Genomic DNA, 26,488 nt, shown 5'->3' on the forward strand with positions numbered 1-26,488 from the left:
CCAAAATTAGAGAGAATGTCCATAGAGCCTCTGACAGTGCTTGCACACAGTAGGTGCTCAATAAAGATAGCTGTGATTTTCAACACCCGGCTTCCTGTTGACTTAGCATATGATGCCAGTCAGGAAACTCGCAATTTGGGGTCTTCTTTCAAAGCATTAAGGTAGAAAGAATCCTGCAACTGTCCTGCTCCACTGAGCTCCTCCCACCTGTCCACCCCTCGAAAGCCTGGCCTGGGTGGGCCCAAAGGAGCAAAGCAGGGAAAGGAGAGGATGAGGATGGTCAGGTTGCAGATTGGGAGGCAAGACTGACTCATCAGACTTGGAAGTTGGGCATGGCCCTCAAAATCAACACCGTCTATACATTTTTCATACTCCTGGCAAACCTCCTAGTAAGGCTGGCAGAAAGGGGATGGAAACTCCCCACTCTTGGGGTCAGGCCCACGAGACACCTGTAGCTGTTTCCAGGAAGGAGCCTGAAGCCCAGAGCTCTTGAGACCCTGGATTATGGTTCTTTGTTTCAGAAACCAGGCCACTCCCTGGGGGCAGTTAATGACCCCTCCTCAGCCCATAAGGCCTGAAGGCACTGGACTGCTCCCCTCACCCCACAGAATGCACCAGGAAGCTGCTAGAAGGGTCCCTGTGATGGTAGAGGGGCAGTCAGGAGGCCAGCTCCCCACTTTGGGGCAGGGATTGCTCCCCCCTGGGGCAGGTGGGGTGGGCCCTGGACGTGCAGGGGCTGTGGTCTCAGTGAAGCGCCAAGGGGGATGCGCCTGAACAGGCCAAGTCTGGATCTGATGTTTAGTTCCCACATAAAGCAGAGGGCTGGGATGGCGACTCATAGGAGGCCAGATCCCACATCAGGCACTGGGGGTGGGGCGTGGGGTGCGAGGGTGCCTTGGTTGAACTGAGGACACTAGGCCACCCCAAGGTCTTGGTCCCCTACCTCTCCCAGAATGGCCGTATGGGTTCTGCCCATGGCAGAACCAGTTGGGGGTGACAGATGCAAGTCTTTGATACCAAAGGGATGGGCAAGAGGTCCTGAGCAGGGGCCAAGGACTTGTTCCCAGGATTCAATTGCTGGTTCCCTAAGCCTGGCTCCTGTCCTGTCTCCTGGTGTGCTGGGTATGTCCCTGCATCCTCTCCCCAATGCACCAGGTCAGCCTGACAAACACCAGGCGCAGGGCGGCCCCTTCAGAAGCCCAGGCCTGCCCAGCGTGGGTGGGTGTGGGTGGGTGTGCCTCCTGCACCAGTCCATTAATCATCCTGCAGCACAACCACACACCCCTCGCCTGAAAGCCCCAAGAAAAGGAAGGTGCGAGGCAGGGCTGGGGTGTTTGGGGAGGTGTAGGTGGGGAAAGAGGGCAGGACAGTACACAACAAGTTCAGGCAGCGATGCAGGAAGCCGGGAGCGCCAGGCGGGACGGCCCTGGGCCCACGTCACCTTCCTCACAGTCTGTCCCCCACCACTTCACTCTGGGGGGGCTTTACCCTGAAGGGCGCCTCCCCTACCCCACCCTCCCCGAGTGCATGTGTATCTATGTTTAAAACTATACACAAATTTAATAGGGTTGAGTCATTTTTAACGACTCATGCTTCAACTCTAAGTAGTATTAACTGCCTCGCCTGGCTCTTCTGCCCCAACCCCCCACCCCCGCCCTGTCTTACTCTATCTACAGGCCAGCGTCTCTAACATTTACATCCTGTTTTCACCATAACCCCCCTACTTGTCTAATATTAACTTTATTTTTAAATTGATTCGGTCTTTTTACAACAGCATTACAGCAAGTATTTCGTTTTTTATGTTACTTCATATTTTAGTTGATTGAAAATTTCTTAGCAATTTTATAAAGATGTATTTATTTATGCATATAAGAACTGGGGTACAGGCCAGAGGTGCAGTGGGGTGAGACGATTCACCAGAGACAGAAGAGGGAGCAGAACAGGCAAATCTACTGAAATACACTGCTGAGGGGAGCAGCAGGGGAGCCAGGAGAGGTCTGCTGCGCCATGTGGGTAGCTCCCTGGCCAGGATCGAACTCGTGCTGTAGTGGCTGCGGATAGCTTCATAGTGCTGTGCTTGACCCCTTGAGCCACCAGGGAGGCCCTTTGGCATATTCTTTTTGTATTATGTTTCCCAGTGAGGCTATGTGGTCCCTGTATAGTGAGGCTCCTCTGCTGTGACATGTAGGTGGGGATGGGGAAGATGGAGTCTCGGGCCCTGGACATGTCCCAGCATCCGCCTCGCTCAGTTATGGCAAGAAGCCATCCATTGTGGAAACACATAAATGACATGAGGTGGGGTCTCAGAGTGGGCAAGTCTAATGGACCTTATTCCTCCCATGCAAGTGTGTGAGGGGATTGTCATCTGAATCCGCTGACACCAGCTTCCAAGAGCCCCAGGTTGTGTTTAAGGGGTGGCCATAGAGGCAGCTGAAGAGGGGCAGCCGGGGCAACTAAGTGGGCATGTTCTTCAGGACACACCTTTTCGGAGAGACCCAGAGAGGGTTAGATCTTTGTATGCAACTATAGTCATGTCTCCAATCTTTCTGTAGTTTAGTGACTGGTCAATATTTTATTTCTGTGTCCATATATTCATCCAACGCATTTCTATAGAGCCCACTAAGTCAAGCACCGTTCCAGCAAATAGCTAGTTTTATGCAGATTTTCTACAATAGGAACAAGTGTACAAAAGGAATATGTATGTATGTACGCTTCAGATACACACATGTTTCAATATAGATGTAACCTATCTACCATAGGAAAAAATAAACCCTATGGCCAGAGCAAAAAATGTATTTTAAAACATTGTCAACAGTTGGGTTTAAGGGAATTCAAGACCAGCAGGTGGCCCATGGTGTCCAAGGCAGCAGAGAGCTGCCAGCTGCCTCTGGGCTCAGGCCCCTCAAGAGGCCTCCCCTTCTGGAGGCACGTGTCACTATGCTCTGGGTGTAAGAGAGAGAAAGCAGGGATTCCCCGGCCCTTCCCCCCAGCACAGAGCACTCTCCACTGTCCCTGGGCCCCTGAAAAGACACGAAGAACTTGGGCAGCTAAGAGACAGGATGCGTGGGTTCTGGTTGTGAGGGGCAAAAGTGGAATGAGGAGCTGGAAGTGTTTTTTGGTATCTTGCTTTTTTTTTTAAGTTTTTTTTTTTTTTTAAATTTCCTTATGCACACAAGAACTGGGGTGTAGGCCAGAGGTGCGGGGGGGTGAGGGTGGATGAGAGGATTCACTAGAGACAGAGTAGGGAGCAGAACAGGCAGATCTACTGAAATACACTGCTGAGGGGAGCAGCGGGCGAGACAGGAGAGGTCTGCTGCGCCATGTGCTCCCTGGCTGGGGCTCGAACTCAGGCCACAGTGGTAATAGTGAAGACTTAGCCCTTAGTCCACCAGGGAGGACTTACTTTTGTTTTTTTTTTCAAACAAAAGGCTAGGTTGCCCTTTCCCCAAACTCTGAAAGGGGGTAAAGGGCAGCCTAGACTTGCTACCCTTGAGTGTATTTTTGGTAGTAGCTCACAGTCCCCAAGGCCCGCAAGCTGTGCTGCTGGGCACTGTGGCCTGTGGGCAGCAGGTGAAGCAGAGACGGAGGGCAACATGCAGGCACGCTTGGTGCTTGGGCACAGGTATGCCGGTCAGAGCCAGAGGTCATGGGAGGCCAGGAGCTGGCAGGTTCAGTCCTTATGGGACAGCCAGTTTGCTGTACCCAACTGGTTTTTCCACAGCTGCTTTGATGTCACTTATTCAAAGCTCCTATCACCAGCCAAATGCCAAGCAACCAGGTGAAAGGAGACTTTTTGTGGTGAGAAAAAAAGTAAACAGATGACGTCTCTTTGGGAGACGCACAAAGGCTTCTTTACAGCTGTGTCCCTGTAGCTGGGAACCCCACAGACTTCTGGAGAGACCCAGGCCCACTTCCCACTGACACCAGCAGCCTTTTAAGTTAATATATGACTTGCTCCTTGGCAACATGCTTGCTTAGCACCTAATGGTGCCCGCTGGGCTAATCTAGCCTGGCCTGTTAATAAAGTAGTGTGGTAAACTCAACGATAGGAATTTTTCCAGAGAATCTGTTTAAAAACTGTGTGCCCCTCCTCATCTGCCATGGCAGCCTTCAAACCCTTCCTCTTTCTTTGAGATCTGGGCCCGGCTCTGGTGGAAGTGCACACTGTCTCAGGGGCCTGCACCACGACCTGTGAGGAGAACTCGTTAAGGTCTTTCTGGGAGCACAAAACAATAGTCGCCAACCAGGGGTCATTGTGTGACAAGCACCATGTTGACTGCTTTGCAGCCAGTGTCATGCTTAATCCACATGAGTCCAGCTTGGGTTGGGTTTCCCTGTTTTTTTTTTTTTTTTTTTTTAGATTTATTTATTTATGCATACAAGAACTGGAACACAGGCCAGAGGTGCAGGGGGTGAGAGGATTCACCAGAGACAGAGTGGGGAACAGAACAGTCAGACTGACTGAAATACACTGCTGAGGGGAGCAGCGGGCGAGACAGGAGAGGTCTGCTGCACTATGTGGGTAGCTCCCTGGCCAGCTTGGGATCAAACTCATGCTACAGAGGCTGCAGACAGCTTCATAGTGCTATACTTAACCCCTTGTGCTGCCAGGGAGGCCCTGGGTTTCCCTGTTATGTGGTGGGGAAGGCCAGACTCGGGAATGTTAATCTGTAGGAGGAAGGCCCTGCAGTCAGGTACCCAAGATCCAGACTCTGGTTGGCCTGACTCTCAGCCCATTTGCCTAACTGCCACACTACAAGTGCTCACCAGCCCTACAAGTAAGATTGGCTAGTCCAAAAGTCCACAGTCCACAGCCTATGGCCCCGTCATCTCTGAGCACCCCATCTTCTGTCATCTTCCAATCAATTAAGTTCACGCTAATACGCGCTAACAACAATGGAGTCGCTGCCCTGACCTTGGTGCTGCCACTCCAGGCCTGATTGATTTTATTAAACCTGTAATTCCTTGGGCTGAATAACAAAGGAGCAAGGAAATGATCTGTTAAATTTAAAGGGAGGGGACGATGACCATGGAGACATAGTGGACATTCAAATCAAGGAACTCCGCATCCAGGGCCTTCTCAGTGAGGCCACAGCACGTACTAGGCTATTGATGAGGATAAATTATTCAGGTTGGCTGAAGAATATTTGTCTCCAAGAGGAGGTTGGTAATGAACAAAATGCTCACATCTCAAGAGGTTAAACCTTGATCGGAAAAAAGATTATATTTTTCATGATCAAGCTCATATTGTCTTTTGAACTCTGCTTTCTAAAACTCAGCCCAGAGATGACTTTTTGGTTTAGTTCCATCCCTAAGACTTAGTGTCACGACCCATTTCAATGCCCACTTATTCTTGGGCACGTGTGCACATGGAGACATGGGGCAGGGACCCCAAGGGAAGCTTATGTGCACCAAAGACCAGGCTGGCAAAGAGGAGCAGCTGAAGGTCGGCGAGTTGAGGGGATCTGGGCGAGGGGCTCCCGGCATGGCTGTGGACACCGGTCCCGACAGAAAGGCCATTTGTGAATCAGAATGACCCCTTTCTCACTTCCACCAGAGAGGGATCTGGAGGAAATAAATGGTACCAAGAACAAAACACCAGAATTGCTGACTCTTTAGGAGACCTGCACTTGCAGAAATCTAAGATATTGTCGAGAGTATGAAGCAGCAGAAAGAACCATCAGGCTGGAAGGCAGGCGCCAGGGACTGGCTCTCGTGCTGCCACCAACAGGGCTTTTGTGGATCTCCATTTCCTTTCTTTGAAAAAGGAGAGTAGGTGATCTACAATTCTACGAAAATCTGGATTGTTACTGTCACTGCTTCACATCTTTCTCTTGCCCCACACTACCCTGTGATCCGTCAAGGACTCACCCTGAGCAGTGCTCAGGAGGGAAGCCCCGCCTGGTCACCGGGGCCCCTGCCCAGCTGTATTCTGCCCTGCAGCCTCCAGCCCAGCACAGCCTGCATGTTGGGGGCCTGTGTGTACCCCCACTGACGATGAAGGTGAGAAGCCTTTGTCTCGGAAACTTCACTGTTTCCAGGACCTCACAAGTTGACCCAGGAAGGTCTGACACCCCTCAGAGGCACAGGATGGGCAGAATGGAAAATGGTGCTGCCAAGGTGCCCTAGTCCACCTGCCCAGGGGCCAGGATTGAGGGGGCCTCTGGGCCCTGAAAGGCAATGAAAACCCAAGACCAACATAGGAAATGGACTGACCACAGCCTGTCAGGTCTGGCTGGTCCACCTCAACCTGGCAGGGCCATGCCACCCAGGCCTGGTCTCGGGGGAGGGGGGTGTCACAGGGTTGTGGCGAGTGCAGCCCTATACACCAGGCTGCCAGAGGTGCCCTCACCCATCGCCATGGGAAAGGCTACCAGGCCTGGCCTTGGAACCCAATCACCCCCGGAGGCCCCCATTTGAAGCAGCTGGACCTACCTTGAGCCAACGGGGGGACCTCAGAGCGGACCCTCTGCAGGGCCTGGAGCTTCTCTGAGCCGGAGCGGCTCTTAGGGAGCCGGCAGAAGAGCCGCTGGAGCCTGGCCCCGACCGTGCGGAAGCAGGCCGTGGATGCCTCTTCGCTCCTGCCCTCTGTCATCCTGCTGAGGAAATCAATAGCTTCCTTCTAGGCCTGGCGTCGGGATGGAGTGATAAGTGGGGGTGTCACTGGCCCGGGGAGAGCCAGCTGTGACCTGGGGCTTTGCTCAAATCAGCCCATCTGGCCGCTCTTTCCAAGGAAGCCCAGGCACCTGGGCCTCGCCGCGCGGCCCTGAGTGCCTTCTCCTGCTCAGCCGAGGTCCTCTCCCCTCCACCTCCCCCACTGGAAAACTTTCTATTCCTGGGGCTTTTAGCTTGATAAGATAAAAATGCCCCCACCAAGCAGGCTGCAGAAAGAGCCCGCCGGAGCCTCACTTCTCAGCAGCGCCTGTGAGTCTGAAAATCAATGTCTCCAAAGTTTCAACAGACGACAGAAGCGAGGGGTTACCTCACACGGTGTGCAGGGCCCAGAGCTCGTTAATGGATTTCTTTGGGGATGGCGGATTAATAACGCTTCACCAACTGGAGAGGATCCTGGGGGACAACGGGCTGATTCACATCCTCTGGCTAAGCTCAGGATAGGCAAGAGCTGCCCCGGCTGTGGCCAGACCCATAAAGAGACCATGTTGCATTAAGCGGGTCAGACCATGCACCCGAGACAGACACCTGAGCAGAGGAGAGGAACAGGCCAAAGGAGGAAGAAGAAGAAAGAAGAAAAGCATGGTCTCTTATAAAAAGGCAGGACTGTCCTCTGGCCTGATAGTGGTGCTCATAGAGTACCCCCTCAGCTCTGACCCCCAGAAGCAAACACATCCCCATGGAGAAGTTCCCAGAGGCCCGTGGCCCGGCCAAGACAAGCAGCGAAGCCATCCAGCAGACCCGCGGCTCCCAACCTCCCAGAGGTGCTGTGGGGCCGGTTTCAGGTGCAAATGTGCAGGCACATTTGCTGTTTGAATAAAGGAAGCAGCATGCAGGGACCATGTGCTCACACATCTGTGTCCTGGGCACCTGTTGTGCGGCCCAGGAAAGTCCACACTCGAGGGGTCAGAGGTGAGCTCTGCGGCTGTCCCAACTGCCAACCCCACTTCCTTCCTCTGTGCTGCAATTTCCCCCCAGGTCACTGAAGGATGCTGAAGGGCGTCCTATGCCAAAGGCCGTACCCACAGGCCCACGTAGAGTAGGAAGTCCTGGTAGAATGTACTCTGGTCCCCAGAGAGGTTGTCCTATGTCTTGCTTTACTCATGGAAAATCTGGCAGGAGACCCCATTTTAGATCACCCCTCAATAGTAATGACGACTACTAATGTTGTGAGCTCTGACCTTGGGCCATGGCAAGGAGGAATCACGGGACAGGCAAAGAGTTCCTACCCGCACTTTATGCCACCCTTCTCTACACACCAATCACCAGTGCTTGGTGCAATGCCAATAAATACTCATTTGCAAGCTTTACAGTAAACGCACATTGTTTATAAGTCATTTATTTAATACAGAAGTGCCCTACATGCCACCGTCCTCAGGCCTGGCCCTGGATCTTCTCCCTAATGCTTCCTCAGGGGAACTGGGTGCTCGTGGCCTTTTTTGTGGCCCCCAGTCTCCCCAGCAAGCGCTGCACTAGGAGAGCACCCTCTGCGGTCTGGGTTCTGACGTCACGTGTGGGACCATCAAGCCAGGGTCAAGTTAAGGTGCCGCCCCACTGCCACTGCTCTCTGCATGTGGGATCACTGGGAACCCCTGCTGAGCACTGGCAAGGAGGCACCCTGCTCCCCAACACCAGGGAAGAGAACTACTTGAGTTGGAGGAATTTTTAAAAGTCACGTGTAATGGGGGAAACTCCCCTCCCAGAACACCCCAGTTGGGCTCTAGGACACCAGCCACTGCTTTCCCCTCATCACAGAGCTGCTCTTTAACAGCCAGTGGGAAAGAACTAGAACTGCAGAGACTGGAGTCGGGCCTGTAGATGGCTCTAGAACTTTTACTCCTGACCCTTTGAAAACAGGAGAGATTTTCTGTGCTAGGGATGGTCTAAGAGGAACACTATGAAGGTGGGGGATGCCGGTGATGGCCTCCCCTAGCCTCGACATCTAAGCGTGGAACCAATGACCTCCTGCTGAAGGGGGCGCCCCATCAAGGCCCAACCTAATTTGAAGAAATAGCCTTCACTCTCTTACATGCTGGGGTTACAAAATATTACAAAATATCCTCACCTTGACATTCTCTCTTCATAGAAAGGCAGCTCCAGTTTGCCTCTAAAAACATTCCTCACTTAGAATAGACATTGTGGTACTATATACCCCACCTTTTTTCTCAAAACTCAAATTACAGCTGGAATCTGTTTTTCCATTTGAATAGAAAGGCATTGCTGAGCTTTTTTTGATTTTTTTTTTTTAATACTTTCTTTGCTTGCAGAAAGGACATAATTGTTTCAGCAGGCCATAGAACCTCCAATCAATTTGAATGGAAGAAGCCGCTTCCGCTAAGTCAGCAAAGAAAGTAAACAATGACACTCAAATGTGAGACTGACCTGGAGATAGAGAGTCAGAGTCGGTGGGAGTGGGGGGCTCTCCTGTGATCTGCTATTTCCCACGGGACCCCATCACTGCCTGGAATTAGAGCTAGAGGCCCACTGTGCAAATCTCAGTTAATGTTCTAGTCATGAACTACAGAAACGATCCCTGAGAGAATAGTCTTTCAGTTTCTTCCTGATCCTATGCAGCGTTTATTCACCATCCACAATCCCTTCTGAGACTCAGCCTGTTCATTTCACTTTGGTTGCTAATCAGCCCGGTGTCGTGAGCTCTGACCTAGGGCCACTGCAAGGAGGAAGCATGGGCAGGCAAAGCTCTCCTACCCATAATTAATGCCCACCCCTCTCTGCACACCAACCACCAGTGCAGTGGGGTAGCAGTGGGTTTCTTTAATGTTGGGATTTAGAAAAACTTCACCTTTTGTTTAAAGACCTGATGATTTAAACATGCTGAAAACGCATGTATAAGTCAAACACTAAAAACAGACTAAGTACCCCCAACTCTCAATTATCTAGGCCCCTATGATTCTCTAACTTGCATGTGGTCCACCCACCCTTGGCTCACCTTTTTATTCTGTACCCAAGTTTTTTGACATTTTGACATTTCAGCATGGCAGAAGGGAAGCAGATGACAGAGGAAACTCAACTAACTCGCACATTCAGTGGTGTTCACTTGGAAGAATCACTCTGTGGGCTCTGGCGCTGGTTTTGCTATTCATGATATGGATAACTTTAGACAAATCAAAGGTTTAACTCCCCACAAGCTATATTTCTTCACCTCTGAGACAGCCATGACTCAGCCAGCCATGCCCCTGACCCCAGCAGGGGCTCTGCAGGGCTCACCAGAGCCCGTGCACAAGAAATGCTCTCGATGCAGCCAAGTCATTTCTGAGATAAAAGCCTTCTCTGCTCCCACAATTCCTTGGCCATCCTCAACTCTTCTGATCTCATGTGAACATTTCCATCCTAGCAGGCTACAGGACCTCGATTTCTATCTTCAGCAAACGCCATAATAATTCATACCCAGATCCAGCATCCGGGGGACACGAAATATCAAAGGATTAAAAAAAAGCCAGCAAAAGAATATCACTTTTCTTTTAAGCCTGTGACCCTGTGGTCTGATTTCTTAAAAGCCCGTGTGAACCAAGTTTTCATGTTCTAAGCAGCCTAGTCGACAGCCACTGCAGATGTCTGGGTTGCAAGTGTTTGTTCAAGACACAGGGAGCAGGCAGCTATGCAGGCCCTCCACGGAGGGGTGGCACGAGCCAGCTGCCAGGTCACAGCCAGTGGCGTCCCTGGCCACCAGGCCATGTGTCCCCACCCAGAATAAACAGCTGGACTTTAAAACCCCACTCTTCTCACCAGCCCTCAGCACTGTGTCAGCTCCCACCTTTCCCCTGTGCTCAGTGGGCCAGGGTGGTGGGTAGGGGGAGGGTTAAAGAGATGCAGGCCCTGCTACCGTGACCACTGCCCTCCTTATTCAAGAACAAAGAACCAAATATCCCAGCTTTCCTGTGGGTGCATCTCTGAAGAAAGTTCTCTATGCCAGGAGCCACAGGCAGGCTAGAACAGGCCCTGTGTCCGTCAATAGCCATGTTGGCCAAAGACCACACCATGGAGAGCTGTGAGCCCCCTCCACCCCTCCACCCCCAACAGCAGCAGGCTCTACCTGTGCCTCCTCAGCAGTGTGTGGGGTCCTCTAGAAAATATCCCAAAATTACCTCCCCAGGCCCCAGTCAAGTCTTGACTTCAGGGCGGGACTCCCTCTAATGACCCCCAGCACCTATTATATTCCGCTTAAGCCAGTGCCCCCAGGGAATAGAATCTTCTGCCTGTCTGACATCACCACCTTGGCCTCTAAGCTCTTTCCCCAAAACCTAAACCCTGGCTCAGCTCCCAAACCTGAGACCCAGCCCTTGTACATGTGGAGAGAAGCTGCCAAAACCCTTGGGAAAAAAATGAAAGTGATGAGTGGCTCAGCCATCTCCTGGCCACGGCTGCCTCCTGGATCGCAGGCCGCACTTCCTGACCTAGCCAGGGCGAGCCCCGCCGGGGGTGGCAGGCCTAGTGGAGTCAGGGGCCTTTGGGAGAGGTGGAAAGCAGAGGCGGACCTGTCAGCACCGTGAGGAGGCCATGGCTCCGGGTGGGGGCGGGAATGTCTGTCTGCGTGCTTCACACACCCACAAATTCTCACCCTCCAAAAATGCTCACCTGTCCTCTGAGGAATGGGAACAGGAAGGGCCTCCGATGAGCCAGAGATGTATTTACAGCTTCCTCACCGACTTTAATTGTGTCCTAAGCAGGGCAAGAGTGGCGAGCAGCTCAGTGGAGACAGGAGTGAGGGGTGTGGGTGGGGAATCAGGGCTCTGCAGGAAAGCCCCCAGGGAGCAGAAGCGGGCTCCCCCCGTCACCTCCCTCCTAGGGCTGCCTCTGACACAGGTGCTGGGTACAGCCTAAGGTGGGAAGATGGGACAGCCTGAGGTGGCCCAAGGCCACCAGGGCCAGTCAGGCTTGGCCAACCTGAGAGGCTGGGCAATCCCTCCTCACCAGAAGTCTCCTCGACTCTGACCTCATGAAGCGATTCTGAGAATGGATGTGGCAGCAAGCATGAAAACACTGGGTTCTTTAAAAAAAAGACACCATTGACCTATGAAGAATTCTGCCTGTGCTGTTCTGAGAGCTGGCTGGGCCTGGCCGCCCCAGGCACACTTCGAGCAGAGACAGGAGACTCGGCTCGCCAGTCAGCAGGCCTGTGGGGCTGGGCCGGGTTGTCTCTTCCCATCACTCAGGCCTGCCTGCTGGGCTTGGCACTGGCTGACTTACTGGTAAACTTGGGAGGAAGAAAGAGGAGGCCAGACCCATCTCAGTGGTGAGGGGAGATGTCAATCCACTTCCCCTAATAAAGTGTGGGATCAGCAGGAGAACACACACGTTCATTACCAAGTCTAATTAGGCTGGCAGACAAGTGGCATTAATCATTTTGACTGTACCTGGGATTCAATCCCCCTCACTCCATAATCAGAAAATTTCAAGCTCTGATGAGTGGCGGGGGCAGGGGGGAGTGGTGTAGCCCACATTATTCCTTTCGCTTTCATCTTTGGAGAAGACAGGAAGCAGGGAGGAGAGGATACAGTTTGGGGACCTCAGAAGGCCTCTCTCAAATCATTCCAAGTCCTTCCTCTGTTCTCTCTCTCTCTCTCTCTCCGCCCCGCCCCCCTCTTTTTCTCTTTCTCACCACCAGGACTCTCCCAAGAAGACCCCAATTAGAGCCAGGGGAGGGGTTGCCACCTTTCAGTGCCTGATTTTCCTAATCCCCCAAAGCTGAACACATGCTTACATCAATGAAAATACTTGGAAATACTTGGAAAATACTGTAGTATGGCTGGAGTACTGGATACGCAGTCCCCCCAAAAGCCATGGTCCCCGGGTCTTCTACACAGAGTCTCACCATCAGTGTCCCAGGAACCTCTTCTACAGAGAACTCAAGACTCGGCCTGGTCCTGCAAGACCCCGTGGTCATCCACTGGGCTTCTGTCCATGCAGGGAGCCAGGCAAAGCTCAGGCTCTGATGCTGCAGAGACTGCCAGTCAAGCATTAATCGCAGCTCAGTTCCAGGACTTGAAGAAGGGTGCGCTTAAGTTAGAGGGAATAGTCACGGACAAGGCAGGCAAACAGTGGGAAGACAGGGCCCCTATGAGACACCAGCCTCACTCGCTGGTCCCCAGCCCATCCTCAACGGTTCCGGGCCCAGTGCCGCTCACTCACGCCATCAGGCCTATCACAGGAGGGGACCTGAGCGTGGCAGCCCAAGGTCTCCCTCTCAGCCTTACAACCCCAACCACCTGACACCCCCTAGCTCTGAGCAGCCTGCCTTCCTGGGCTGTCCCCAGTTTAGACACCTCTACCAGCAAAGTCGGTCCACCCTCCCCCCGGGTGGAGTTGGAATTAGGTTTCCCACTTTGCAGACCATTCCCCGGTCCACAATGGCTGACATCACCACCAAAACAAGAGGAAAGGTGAAGGTCAACTCTAAGTACCTGCTACAGAAGGAAGGGTCCCTGATGGGGAGGGAATTCCTGAGAACAAAGGTGAGCTTCCATGGTTGTTTGCAGGTGCCATTGCCTTTTGGCATGCTGGAGAGAGGATTCTCACCACTGCACACACACTCATTTGTCACCTTCTCCTTCTCCTCTCTTTTTACTCCTGGAAGTTTATATGAAGTCTGATCTTTCCTTCGGGCCAGGCAAGCATTAATCGCAGCTCAGTTCCAGGACTCGAAGAAGGATGCGCTTAAGTTAGAAGGAATAGTCATGAACAAGGCAGGCAAACAGTGGGAAGACAGTTTTCTAAACCTTCCCTTACTAAAAGCCCACTTTGCCCACACAGCCCCCACCCCGTGTCAGCCTCCTGCTGACAGATGCCATGCACTGCCGCTGTCCTCCTGCCTGTCTCCAGGGGCAAGGAGATTTAATGTGCAGACAAACCACCACTTTTATCAGCCATTCCTAGACTTCTCCCTCAGCTGACAGAAGGGGTATGTCCTGATAAAGCCATCATAAGCTGAAAATATCATAAGTCAAAAATGCATTTGCTACACTTCGTGTCCTGAACATCCCGGCTTAGCCTCGCCCACCTTCAATGCGCTCACACGCTTCCGTTAGCCTACTGTTAGGCAAGATCATCTAACACACACTCACTTTATAATAAAGTGTTGACTATCTCATGACATTTTGGGAATACTGAAAGCAGTAAAGAGAATGCCCTGATTCAAAATTAGAAGTGCGGTTTCTACAGCATCATGGTGCTTTTCACCCTGGTAAAGTCAAAACACTCAGAGTCAAACCGCTGGTCAGAACCTGTTGTAATTTAGACTGCGCTCCTGGCCTGGCACTTTGCTGGGTGCAAGTGACACACAGGCACCTAAGTCTCCATGACCTCAAAGCTACTCTCTGAGGCACCCCTCAGCTGCAGCCCCAGGGCATGGAGGCGGGAACAGCATTTCTAGAGGACATTTAATGCCCCAATTTTCTGGGATGCTCTTGGCACTTGCTTCCCCACCTAACTCAGCAGCGGGGCTGAGCTTGAAAAGTTGCTGCGTGGACAGGTGTTCCTAAGTCACAGCTTAGGATGCTGGATGGTTGCAGCTGCTGGCTGGGAGGATGAGAGCGGTCCCATGTCCCATCACGCTCCCACTGCATTTTCCAGGCACTGTTCTAAGCACCTTCCATATTTATTCATTTAATACCCACATAAACATCTCACTAAATCGTGTTATAATCCACGTGTTTCAAAACAAGGAAGTGGGAAATGGAGATTCCCAGGGTCACACAGAGAAGAAGGGGCAGAGTCAGGATTCAAACCAGGTCTTCTGGTTCCCATCCCTTCCCTTAATCATTGCCTTTTAAAGTCATATTTACATCATCGTTTTTCAACACAAGGATAAAACAAACCAACCGCACTAGGGAACTAGATCTTCAGCTTAAAAGCAGATGCTTGGTGAGTTGGGTCTGTGATCTTGCCACCTGCCAGTCCTCATTTGCACATCAGGACATTTCTCAACTGCCCCATCCAGCCACGGGTCCATACTTAGTTAACTATTAATAATAACAAACAGAGGCTCCTCTCTGTAGCCCCTTGATTCTGACTCTCCTCCCTCTGTGGCTTTCAGACATCCCTGGCTGGCATTAAACGAACTATGTGGGCCACACAGAAGCCCAGAAAAGTAAACAGAATCTGCAAAGTCACACAGAGTCAGAGGAACTGCCCATGCACCTGGGTCTTCCAGAGACTATGAGCTAAAAGTAAGCAATTCCACTGCGAAGTGAGCATAAACTCATTTAATCATGGAATAGCACACGCTGTACAGCAATTGATATAGATCCTGAGCGTCTTAAATCAAAGTAGAATTCCAGTGGAGCAGGTTTCCTGGCATTTCAGCACACACACAAAATGTCACAGTGAGGACACTGCCTCTTTCTGTGTACACGGGATTGGGGCACACACATAGTCAGTCAAGGACGCGAGGACCTGAAGAGGGCAGAAGCTGCCAAACCATCTGTGGGCAAGTTGCATTCGATTCTACTCTAAGGTCAAGGGCATTTAGCAAGTGACGGCAGCTTTCCAGCAACACATGCCTCTAAAACTGCTGCTCTTTCCTTTTTAATTAAACCTAAACTGTGAGCTCTGGTGGTGGAGGGAGCAGCACCCACTGCCCCTGCCATCTTCCCCTTTCCCTTGACCCTGGCTCAGTCTGCACTCTCCTTCCCTGAAGCCAGCTGCAGTGGGAGGGACACTGCACAACTGCTCTGGACTGCAGAGAGAGGCGAGGTAGGGCTTTCCTGACGTGGCTGCATCCAGTGCTGCAGTCTGAGGGAGCTATAAGGCTGCTGTCGTGGGGGAAGGGCCTTCGCTGAAAGATGCAAACACATCCTATTTTCAGAGATGCTTGCTAGGGGCTGTGCCATTGTCTGTGCTTCAAATATTTAAAATATCCATATAGACGCATAAACACATGGGTGTGATACTCTCTGCCAAACACAGCAATAGCAATATGGTGGTGGGGGTGGGGAGGGGACACCCATTAGTGGAACACACACACACACACACACACACACACACGGAATTGCAGGAAGAGAAAAATAACCCCCAAGAAGACTGCAGATTTGTTGAGATCCACATATTGATGTCCAGGGCTTTATAGCCAGGTTTTGAGAAGAGCTGGGGCAGGAAGAGGCTGGAGGGGCCTGGGGAGGGGAGCAGAGAGTTGGGTAACTGCAGAGCCTGTTGACAGGTAGGGTAATCTAGGAGGCAGGACACAGCCAAACATCAGAGTCCAAAGGTCTGTGGGGCCAGAGATGGAAGTCAGGAGGGGACACAGGTCCAGGGTGACCTCAGCCTCTCTTCTTCATCACCTCTTCTGCTTCCCTCCAGCGCCTAACCGGGTCTCCTCCCCGTTTCAACAGGTCACCCTGCAGAGGGGAGTGGCATCAACCCACATGCACCTGGGCCTGTACTTCAGGCAAACAAGTCCTTTGCCATGAACCCTAACAAGCAGGGGTCCAAGGTGCTCTCAATGCCACTCTCACCACACACTCTCAAGAACACACAACGAGAGCAAGAGGGTGCTTGGGGGACAACCGAAGGAGACCTTGCCGCTGCCTACGTTGTGTGTGTCCGGGGAGGCCAGAGGCTGCACCTGTCTGGGGTAGAGGTTCCGTTCAGTCCAGCATAGCCATACCCGGCAGCCGTCGCTAGCAGCCACTGGGCGGGAGGCTAAGGGGCAGCGAGCCCCGAGCCCGGAGGCTTCTCTCCCTGAAAGTCCACGTCTCCCCTGCAGCCCGAGGGCAATGCCCCTCGCCCCTGCCCCTCGCAGCCCCTCGCCCCGGGGGCTGAGGTCTCCCCGCGCCCCGCCCGGCCCTGCCCTCGCACTCACGGGCACAGCGCAGCGCCTGCCGCAGCACCTCGCGTCCGCACAGGTCGCACCAGCCGCGCCCGCCGGGCAGCGCCAGCTCGCTGAAGCGATGGCCCTCGCCGCGCTCCGCCGGGACGCGGGGATCCTGCGGCTGCTCGAAGATGCTCCGCACGTCGCGGGGCCGGGGCGCCCCAGGCCGTCGCCGCAGTCTCGGCTGCAGACCAGGCCGGAGAGGACGCGCAGGTCGGGAGGCCCGCGGCGGGGGCTCGGGGTCCCCGCGGCCGGCCCTCCGCGCGCCGCGCCCCTCGTGTGCCGCGGAGAGGGGCGCGGGGCAGCAGCGGCGCGGGGGCCGGGCCGGGGGCGGCGGCGGGGCCTCGGGGCCGCTCAGGCTCTGCAGATACCGCGGCGGCTCCGGGTCCAAGAGCAGCGGGTACCGGCGCTGCCCGATGGCCGGGGACGCCATGGCCACGCCGGGCCAGCGCCCGGGCTCCGCGGCGGCTTCTCCCGAGTCGGCCTCGAGAGAAGGGCGGCCCGGCCCCGCGCGCCTTTAAAGGGGCCGCAGCCCGCGGGGCGGGGCGGGGCGGGGGCGGGGAGACTCGCCGAGGCAGGAAGATCCACCCGGGGGCCGCGGGGCCTCCCCGCCGCGGGGTGGGCGCTGGGGAGCCTGGGCCGGCGGGGCTGCCCGGCGCCTTCTGGAAGCCCAGCCAGCGGGACGGCCTGAGGGTTTCGCAGTGAAAGGCTCTGTGCAGGACCCCTCAAAAGCGGCCTTTGGCAGGGGGTCTACCTCCAGCCTAGCCCCTCGCCCTCTCGCATCGCCTCCCCGACCGAGACGACCCTCCTCCCAGGCCCCCAACGCGCGCGAGGCAGCAGGCTGGAGAGAGGGGCTGAGGCTCTTGCCCGGGTCAGGGTCTCTGGAGAGGTCACGAGTCTGGGGGTCGCCCCACCCTCCGGGTGTGCCCGCTGACCTCCCGCCCCTGCGCGCTCGCTCTGCTCAATCGCGGCCGCCGCCGCCCCCGGCGAGCCCGCCCGCGCGGGTCGGGAAAGCCGGGCTCCCTGGGCGCTCCAGCCGCGGCCGAGTCCCGTGACGCGCGGGGACGCGCTGCGAGACGCCTCCAGCGCTGACCGCGGGAAGCAGCCCTGGCGGAGCCCCGCTGTCCCAGTGCGACTTTCGCTCTGATTGGATTTCCCCCTCTGCAGCCCTGCCGGGTAGGATATTCCTTTCCCGGAAGGCTGGGGTGTGGAGATCATGCGCCCCGCTCTGTGAGACGGGTCGGTTGGACGCGCCCTCCCAGTTAGAGCCTCCTCTCCCCAGAGCTGCCCAGGGATGACTGGAAACACCGGCCACCCAGCCCTGTTTGTGTCTGAGCAGTTCACCCGCGGGTCCTTGAGAGAGAGCCCTCTCCTACCGCGCCAGGACAAGCTCCTTGCCCCAGCCTCTCTCCTGTCACCACCTTGAACGTTCTAACAAATTTTGAACACACGGTTTGGCATTTTCTCTCTGCACGGCGTCGGGCAAATTCTGTAGCCTGTCCTGTCCTGATCAGCACTTTGCCCCTGGAGACAGCCCCATCTCTCTCGTGGGGATCAGGCCAACGCAGGCCCTGGATCCATGAACCCGTGTCCTGTCACAGACCCAGTGGCAAGTCGGGGCCCTCCCAGCTTCTGCAGCTTTCTTAACTGTCAGTGGTCTGGGGTGGGGACACAAGGAGATGCTGTTGCCGTCCTCTCCAGGTCCACCACTCTGACTCGGTGGTCTCTGCCTGTCCTCTTAAGCCTCTGGGGCCGTTTGGTTGATTTAGCAGCGGTCACCAGCAGCCCACTTTGGAAACAGTCTGAATTCTTTTAGAGCAAACGCTCCCCTCCTGTTCCCAGGAGAGATGGGTCTCCCCCTGGTGTCTAGTAGCAAATATTCACTTTTACTTTGTGTTTTCCCTTTGGAGGTAATTTTAGGTAATTCCTAAAATCTCTAGAGTTTGGTGGCCTGGAATTTCCAGCCCACGTTGGCCCGTGGTTTCTCCTCCACGGTGGTGGAAATAATAGAGTCACCTGCCCGGGAAGTTGAAGCAGAGGACACATCCTGGGCCCTGGGTCTCAGCAGAGGCTGCAGGACCTCACCTCATGAGGTGCTTTCTGTGTGTCTGGGAAGTGGCCCCACAATGACACAAAGGAGATGAGGTGGGGAGCAGCGTGACGGGATCCAGCCCCTCTGCACCCCTCCTCCACCTTCTGCACCATCTGAACTGTGCTTTCTCGGCATCAATGGTTTTCAAACTTGGCCATCATAACCACCTGGAGGTCTGTTATATCAAAGGTTGCTGGGCTCCACCTTGGAGTTTTGAGTCAGTATCTGGGTCTGGGGGTGGCCTTGTTGCCACTGATCAAGGGACCCCACTTTGAGAACCAATTGCTCTAGATCTAAGATGGTGATAAGAGAATGGGCTTCTCTGTTCTTTCCCCCACAGGGCAGGTAATCCTCTGTGGGAAACAACAGAAAAATCCAAAGGGCGTGCTGTTCCTGGGGGGGTTTTACTGAATGATTAAAAGAAGTCTAAGTGCCTTTGCGATCTCTTAGTCCCACCTCTCCCGGTTTTTTCCTGCAAGTGATTCTCTCAGGGTGGTTAAGGAACCCGTGTCTCCTGTAACTGTTCCCTTGGGTCCGCCCTCTGCTGTCCATCCATCTCTGAGACTCCTTCAAGATCACCCCCTCCCAGCAGAGTAGGTGGCTGGGCAAGGTCCAGGCATGGGCCCAGCTTGAGTTCTGGGTGGTAGCTTGGTGGCTTGCTGTGGCAAGCAGGGACCAGGCAAAGAATTTATCATCAGAAGGCCAATTTTGAAATGGCATTGGGAAAATAATGGCTGGCTGTCACCACCTTTGGACTCTCCCGCCCCCCAACCATGAGTTGGGCAGCACAGCCCAGGTCTCCGGCCAGAGGGGCTCCTGGGATACTCTCTCCTCTGGCCCTGCAAATGGAGGGCCCTCAGGAATCATCAGGCAGAACCCTCTCCCCAGTGGCCTGCGCTGTGCAGGAAACTGCTCTGGGTTTGGTTTTTCTGCGGCAGCTCTGATTTGGAGGCAGCATGGGCTGCTCTCAGCACTGACTGGAGGAGATCGTGTAGGGCGAGACCCTATACTTGGCTTCTGGGATGGGAACAGAGATGAAAATGGAGATAGCATAACTTTATGTAAAAGTTTATCCAATTTGTCTTAAGGTTCATCTCCCTGGGCCAAGAAATTAAGGTCAGGAGAGGTAGTTGCCTCCCCCAAGCCCCAGCAGGAGGCTCCCTGCCTGAGCTTGCCTCCTCTGCTGCCCTCTGTCTCAGCAAAGTCCCTCATCCCACCACACACACTCACGCGTATACATACACAGACACGCATGCACACACACATGTGCACACATGCACTCACGCATGCAACCCATCCCTCCTCCCCAGGGAAGAAACACCACCTCGACTCAGTCGCTGCGGGCCAGGGCGACACCCTGGTCTTCAGGTAAGCAGGCTCAAGGGCAAGTCCACTGTCCGCCGAGACACCCCCAGGAGTTTCCCGGTGTGAGCAGATCCTCTTGGCTCCCAGCCACCGAGTTTTTCTGTGTGTGACTCACTCCCAAGGAGTGGGTGTGCTGTTTTCTTTTTGACCAAGGGGAAGGGTTATGACAGTGTTGAGTGTGTGGCCGCGTGTGGGGTCACCGCAGAGGTGGCCCCGGAATGTGTTGGTTCCCCACTGGGTGAGTTTTTTGAAGACTGTTGTCAGCGCCCCCTCCTCTTCTGCCTCCCCCCCAAGGAGGAAGGAAAAGAACAGGACAGAGTGTGGTCTGAATTTCTGAAGTGGAGATTTTGGGTTTGTTGGGCTTTGAGGCATTTGAAATTGCCTGAAATTCCCACTTTGGATGTTTTGGCTTCCAGGGGTCCCGACAGCAGGAGCACTGGGCCCGGTAGGAGGTTGGTTCACCGGGTGTGAACAACCTGGTCTCAGCGCTGTGGATCAGAGGCTCCTTCCTGCTCACGTGGACGTGCCCCATCAAGTCACTCATGGGGCCGCCACCCCGTCCCCAGTCCCCGTCACCACGCAGGAGGGAAGAGGAAGTCCAGATGGATGGCAGCATCGGGCGGTCCCTGTCACCTCCACTCACATCTCAGGGCCAGGACGCCCGTGGGCCCTGGGGGACACACCATACAGCCGGGGGTGGGGCCACATCTTCTAGGTAATTGCAGTCTGTGATGTTAGCACAAGGACAAAAATCGCCTAGTGACTTGTCAGAAGGTGTCCTAGTTGAGTGGCCTGTGACTAGTTAGTGGCCCGTGACTAGTTGGTGGCCCCTCCACAACGGGAGCAAGAAGCCTGATGCTCCCTCTGCTCAGAAGGGGGATGAGATGGAAATACCCGGCAAACAGCGCTCAGGCCAGGGCAGTCCTTGAGGGTCAGCAGAACCATGGCCAGGGCAGTTGGTGAGGGCCAGCGGAGCCATGGCCAGGGCAATCCTTGGGGTCCAGTGGAGCTGCTCATTTCACAAGTACTTGCTCCATATCAGGTGCCGTTCTAGGCTCTGAAGGGACACTGTGGAATGGCCATGTTCCCAAAGCTCATAATTACAGAGGGGGCACCAGACCATGAACGCACTGGCACTGAAGACCATCGGAGGACTTTAGGGGAGAGGAGGCGGCAGAGGTTGCTGTGCAGGCTGGCTGGCCAGGAGAGACATCTCTGAGGGGAAGACACTGAACACAGATGCGACTGGAGCAAGCCCTTAGTCTCTGAGCAAAGGTGGCCCAGGTGAAGGGAGCAGCAGGCACGACAGCCCCCAACTTTCCCAAGTTCTATGGACATGAGTTGGTTCCAAATGTGTATTCCCAGACCTCACTTCCCATGACTGTATTTTATAAGAGAACTTGTATTTTATAAGAGAACTTAAATAACGTGACTCAATCCACACTTGAAAATGGGCGTGAGGCAGCAGGCAGTTGGGAATGTGAGAGCCCCCAGAGACATTCCAGGAGAAATGCTGTTCCCTGCTAGCCGCAGGTGCAGGCTCCCGCGCCCATGGGCGGCCCTGTTGCACACAGGGTGGCCCTCCCCAAACAGTGGGTGTTAATTGCATGTGTAATGGGGTCAGGAATACCTGCCATGGCTGCGCTGTGAGCAGGACCATGATGAAACGTCAGGAAATTAAAATGTTGGGAGCATTCCTTGCAAAATGCCACGTTGACCACCTTTGCTCAAGACACATGGGCTGAGTGCCCACCAGGGAGCAAGTGTCTTTGGCTGAATGTCTTCCTCTTCACAGCGACTCTGAAATGGCCGCTGCTCTTATTTTACCGATAAGAAAACGGACCTCCCAAGTTATCACAGCCGGACTCAAATCAACTCAAATCCATGACTTTGCCTTTGAGCTGCCCAATGATTATAGTAAAAAGGGGCAGCCAAAATCTCTGACCTCACTTTACAGGTGCAGTTTAAAGATGCAGCATAATCTTTCTATTGAAATCCTGATCACCTTTCAAGGCCCAGTTCAAATGCCAACTCCTCCACAAAGCCTTCCCAGACGCCCCCAAAAGTTCAGCACTTTTTCTTCTGGGCCTGTATTTAATACTGATGTTGTTCGAGCATTTCACATTGTCCCACAGCTGAGCTTTTGCGTCTCTGCTCCCTCACTGAGGTCTTGCTGGCCTTTCTACCCACCCGCATAGGGTAAGTAGGAGGAGCTCATCAATGTTTAATGAGAGGAACTCAGCAGCGGCTCCCAACCTACACTCCAGGACCTTCCTCTTAACATCCCTCCAGCTGTGGCAGGAGGGGACAGCCGGAGGAATTGTCTGGTCTAGGGAAGCTAACAGGCACCCAAAGACCTAATGGGGCTGGCTGGAAGTGGGGTCGGTGATGGGAGGACACCACCCTCCAAAGTTGCTGATTCTGGGTAGTTGTCCGGCCTCCAGGTGCTGGTCTAGGGATGAGAGCGGGCAAAGTGCCAGCCTGGCTTCTTGGGCGTGGGCTTTCTGTGTGTCACCAAACTCCAGTCTCCCAGGGGAAGCAGCTAGTGCTGGACAGCGGTGGGGACATGAAGCGCGAATCACACAGCAACCTGGATGGAGCTGGAAGGGATCATGCTCAGTGAAATAAGCCAGAAAGAAAAAGAAAAATATCGATGGTTTCACTTATAGGAGGAATGTAGAGGAATCAAATAAGGGGAAAAATAACTATAATAAATTAAACATCAAAATCAACAGGCAACCATAGAGCAGAGACATCCTGCAGGGGAGGAGGAGGGGGAGGGGTCAGGACAGTGGCGGGAAGAGCACAAGGGACCAGGGTGACGGTGCACAGGTGAATTGGTGGTGGGGATTTCATGGGGACTATAACCAAGTGGAGACAGTATACATTGTACAAAAATGAAGGATGATGTAATAAATATATTTTAAAAAAGTAGCTCCGAAATATATAGTAGAATAGTATATATGTGAATATGTATAAACTCATATAAAATGTATATTTTCCTTCTAACAGCTACATGGTCCATTCCGTTCGTAGACAACGTTTCCTCAGATTAAATGCCCTGTCTTCTGTCAGGTATTGTTCTTATCCTGAGTGTGTGCAGTTAGAAATAAAATGGGTTTCATATTCTCCAAAAAAAAAAAAAGAAGGGCAAATCAGGGTAGGATTGAGGTAGGGACAGGAGGGCTCGGGATGGGGCAGGTAGGGCTGTTTTCGGCAGTTAAGAGATGCCTCCCCTGTCGCATCTGAATTACAGAATTTCTCCTCCCCGAGCCACTCTGCCAGGCTTATGATAAAGTTGGCTTGTATGAGTTTCTTCTTTCTGGGTTGGAAAAACTCAGATATTCCAGGCAGATTTGTCAGCAGCTTGGGGCCTCCCTGGTGGTGCAAGGGAGGTGGTGCAACACACTATGAAGCAATCCGCAGCCTCTGCAGCACGAGTTTGATCCCCGGCCAGCCAGGGAGCAACCCACATGGCGCGGCAGACCTCTCCTGACTCACCCGCTGCTCCCCTCAGCAGTGTTCTTCAGTCAGTCTGCCTGTTCTGTGCCCCACTCTCTCTGGTGAATCCTCTCACCACCACCAACCCTCCCCCCGCCCCCCCCCCAGCCCCGCACCCGGCATCTCTGGCCAGTACCCCAGCTCTTGTATGCATAAATAAATAAATCTTAAAAAAAAAAAAAAAGATTTGTCAGCAGGTTTCCCCCTCAGTCAGAGGGGAGGCTCCAAGTCATAGCCACTTAACATTCCTGTTCTAAGCTGGTCTGGGCCCATCGCTGTGGCAGGACATGGGCTGGGGTTGTGACAGACCAGGGAGGCCTAGGTGACATCCGAGGCCATCCCAGCCCACCACACACCTGTCTCTTTGGGGTGTCTGTCTTGTTCCCCTCACTTCCACCTCCTTCCCCTCTCCCTCTCTCTCCCCTGCCTGCATCTCCCCTCCCTCTCTCTCCTTTTCTGAGTCATCTCATTTCATCTCTCTCCTGTCAGGGAATGGACCCTGCTCAAGGGGCTGCTGTGATTCCACGCTTCCACTTCAGGTTATCCTGGGTCGCCACCTCCCACGGGCTCTCCTGCATAAGGCGCTTTGGGAGATGGAGGGAGAGCCGCCAGGGATCCCGCCCTTGACCAGGTGGCCTGAGCAGTCTGGACATTAAGCCGCTAAGCCTGTCCCTTGGGCTGGCTATCCTGGCCGCGGCTGTCGGGGGGATGTGCCTAGTCCAGTGCACCGCCCTCTGCCAGTGGCCTCCCGGCTCATGCCCTTTGCAGCGTGTGGCACGCGGCCTGGGCGCACTCACCCTGGGCAAGAATCACCAGGGAGGCTCGCCAGCACCCAGTGACTGAGCCACACCCTAGCCAGTAAGATTCAGGAGGTGGGTGGGGTCCCAGAATCTGTGTCCTGAGCCAGGACGGCAGCCTAGAAAGAGCTCATAGCTTCTGAGGGGTGCAGAGGCCAGTCCCGCAGCATCGGGGGAACGGCAGCTGGCCCTCCAGCCCTGGCTGCGTTACTGCCTGAGGAGTAGGCGTGCCCCTGCATCCACCTGTAGGGCCCTGCTTTCTGGGGTGCTTGCTGGGAAGCTGACTGCTGATGCGCCCCAGATATGGGTGCCAATTTGTGCGGCTGACAGCCCTGCATCCCCACCCAGGTTGGCCATGGCCTCACAACGGGGGTGGTGGGGGGGTCGGTGGGGGATGGTGGGAGGCGTGCCAAGAACTCACGCTATGTTCCAGGCACTTTACGGAAATATCCATTCTATTCCTGCCCATAACTTAGGGTTTTTTTACATTTTACAAGGGAGGAAACCAAGGCACAGTATTTTCAATCCACCTCTACTCAGCCACCATGGTAAAATCTTTAAAACACCAGTTGTGGGGTCTTCCAGTGGCGCAGCAGGTTGAGCGCAGTGCTATGAAGCTGTCCGCAGCCTCTGCAGTGCGGGTTCAATTCCTGGCCAGCCAGGGAGATTCCCACATGTGCGGCAGACCTCTCCTGTCGCGCCTGCTGCTCCCCTCAGCAGTGTATTTCAGTCCTTCTGCCTGTTCTGCTCCCCACTCTGTCTCTGGAGAATCCTCTCACCCTGCCGTGCCTCTGGCCTATACCCCAGCTATTGTAAAATAAAAAATAAATCTTGAAAAAAAAGATTAAAAACAAACAAACAAACAAAAAACACCAGTTGTGGGCCTCCCTGGTGGAACAGGGGGCTAAGCACAGCACTGTGAAGCTGTCTGCAGCCTCTGCAGTGCGGGTTCAATTCCCGGCTGGCCAGGGAGCTACCCACATGGAGCAGCAGACCTCTCCTGTCTCGCCCGCTGCTCCTCTCAGCAGTGTATTTCAGTCAGTCTGCCTGTTCTGCTCCCCACTCTGTCTCTGGTGAATCCTCTCACCCCCTGCACCTCTGGCTTGTTCCCCATTGTATTGTATGCATAAATCAATAAATCTTAAAAAAAAAAAAAAAACACCAGTTGCACTTCATGTAAAACCTGCTTCCCTGGGGTTAAAGTCAGGAGTCTCCTCTCGTGCCCATGGTTCCCGCTGTGCCTAGGCCGGCGCTCTCCCATTGCCGGGATTCCTGCCACGCCTGCTCTGCTAGGTAACTGCTCACTGCGGAGACTACGCTGTGGAGTCACCTGCTCCCCAGTCCTTCCCTGACACCCTCCCAGGCTGCCCCAGGCACCCTCCTGTGATGACACAGAGTGGCTGCACATAGGCTGGGCCTTCCTACCAGCCTCCCCTGGGCCATGAGATGCCTTCCCTAAGGTTGAAGTGAGTCCCCAGGGGCAGGCAGGCATCTGACCCATGGTGTCCCCTGCCCTGGTTTGGGCTTGGCACACCCCAGGTGCTCAGTTCTCCCATTTGAGTGTTAGGCTGGGAATCAGCGCAGAGAATGGAGAGGGGACTTTGAAAAGATCTGCAGACACCTGAGCACCTGAGGCTCTTCCAGCCGCATCTCTTATTCCCACTAAGGCGGGTCAGAAAAAGCAGGACTTGTGAGGGAGGTGCCCACGTCGGTGGTGCTGCCTCTGCACGCTTCCCACTGGGCTTTGCTTATGAGATCATAGGACTCGGATAATACCATCCCCCCAGATCTGCACGTGGCTTTCAGGGATCCCCTGGCTATTTTGCTGAGAACCACCAAGTGTGTGGGATCCAGATGCAGCCAGAGCTGCCAGGAAAACCCTTCGTGGGACTTCTCTGCAGCGCCACGGAAGAGCCGGGGGCTGACTTCACACAAGCAGAACAGACCCCTGGTGGTCCAGGGCCTTGGGGTGTCCAGACAACAGCTGGCTCCTTGGGTCCCCGAACCTGAACCCTCAGGGCTTAAGAGGTCTCATGGGCATGAGCTCCAAATGGCACTGACACAGCAGCCCCCAGCTCCCCTCCCCTGGGTCTTCCGAGAGTCTCCCAAAAAGAAGCTGCCTGGAGGGTTCAGATTCCAGGACCCTCCTTTCCTGCTTCTGCCCTGCTGGGTTGTCAGGCAGAAGAGCCTAGGGACATGGAAGCCCAGGAAGGTGGGAAGGAAGGATTTCTGGGG

General features: G+C 54.3%; 1 protein-coding gene across 1 annotated transcript in view; it reads right to left on the reverse strand.

Moving 5' to 3' along the window:
* Window positions 1-16,937, reverse strand: part of RASSF5 (Ras association domain family member 5) — a 62,305-nt gene extending 45,368 nt beyond the window's left edge. Inside the window, exon 1 of the mRNA XM_037496148.2 lies at window positions 16,490-16,937. Within this exon, the coding sequence (XP_037352045.1) occupies window positions 16,490-16,931 (442 nt within the window). The 5' untranslated portion in view covers window positions 16,932-16,937. The remainder of the gene's footprint in view (window positions 1-16,489) is intronic.
* Between the last annotated feature and the right edge of the window lie 9,551 nt (window positions 16,938-26,488).

The sequence above is a fragment of the Talpa occidentalis genome, unplaced genomic scaffold (assembly GCF_014898055.3).
Source record: "Talpa occidentalis isolate TD23 unplaced genomic scaffold, MPIMG_talOcc4v2.1 talOcc4.8, whole genome shotgun sequence".
In the NCBI taxonomy this organism is placed as follows: Eukaryota; Metazoa; Chordata; class Mammalia; order Eulipotyphla; family Talpidae; genus Talpa; species Talpa occidentalis.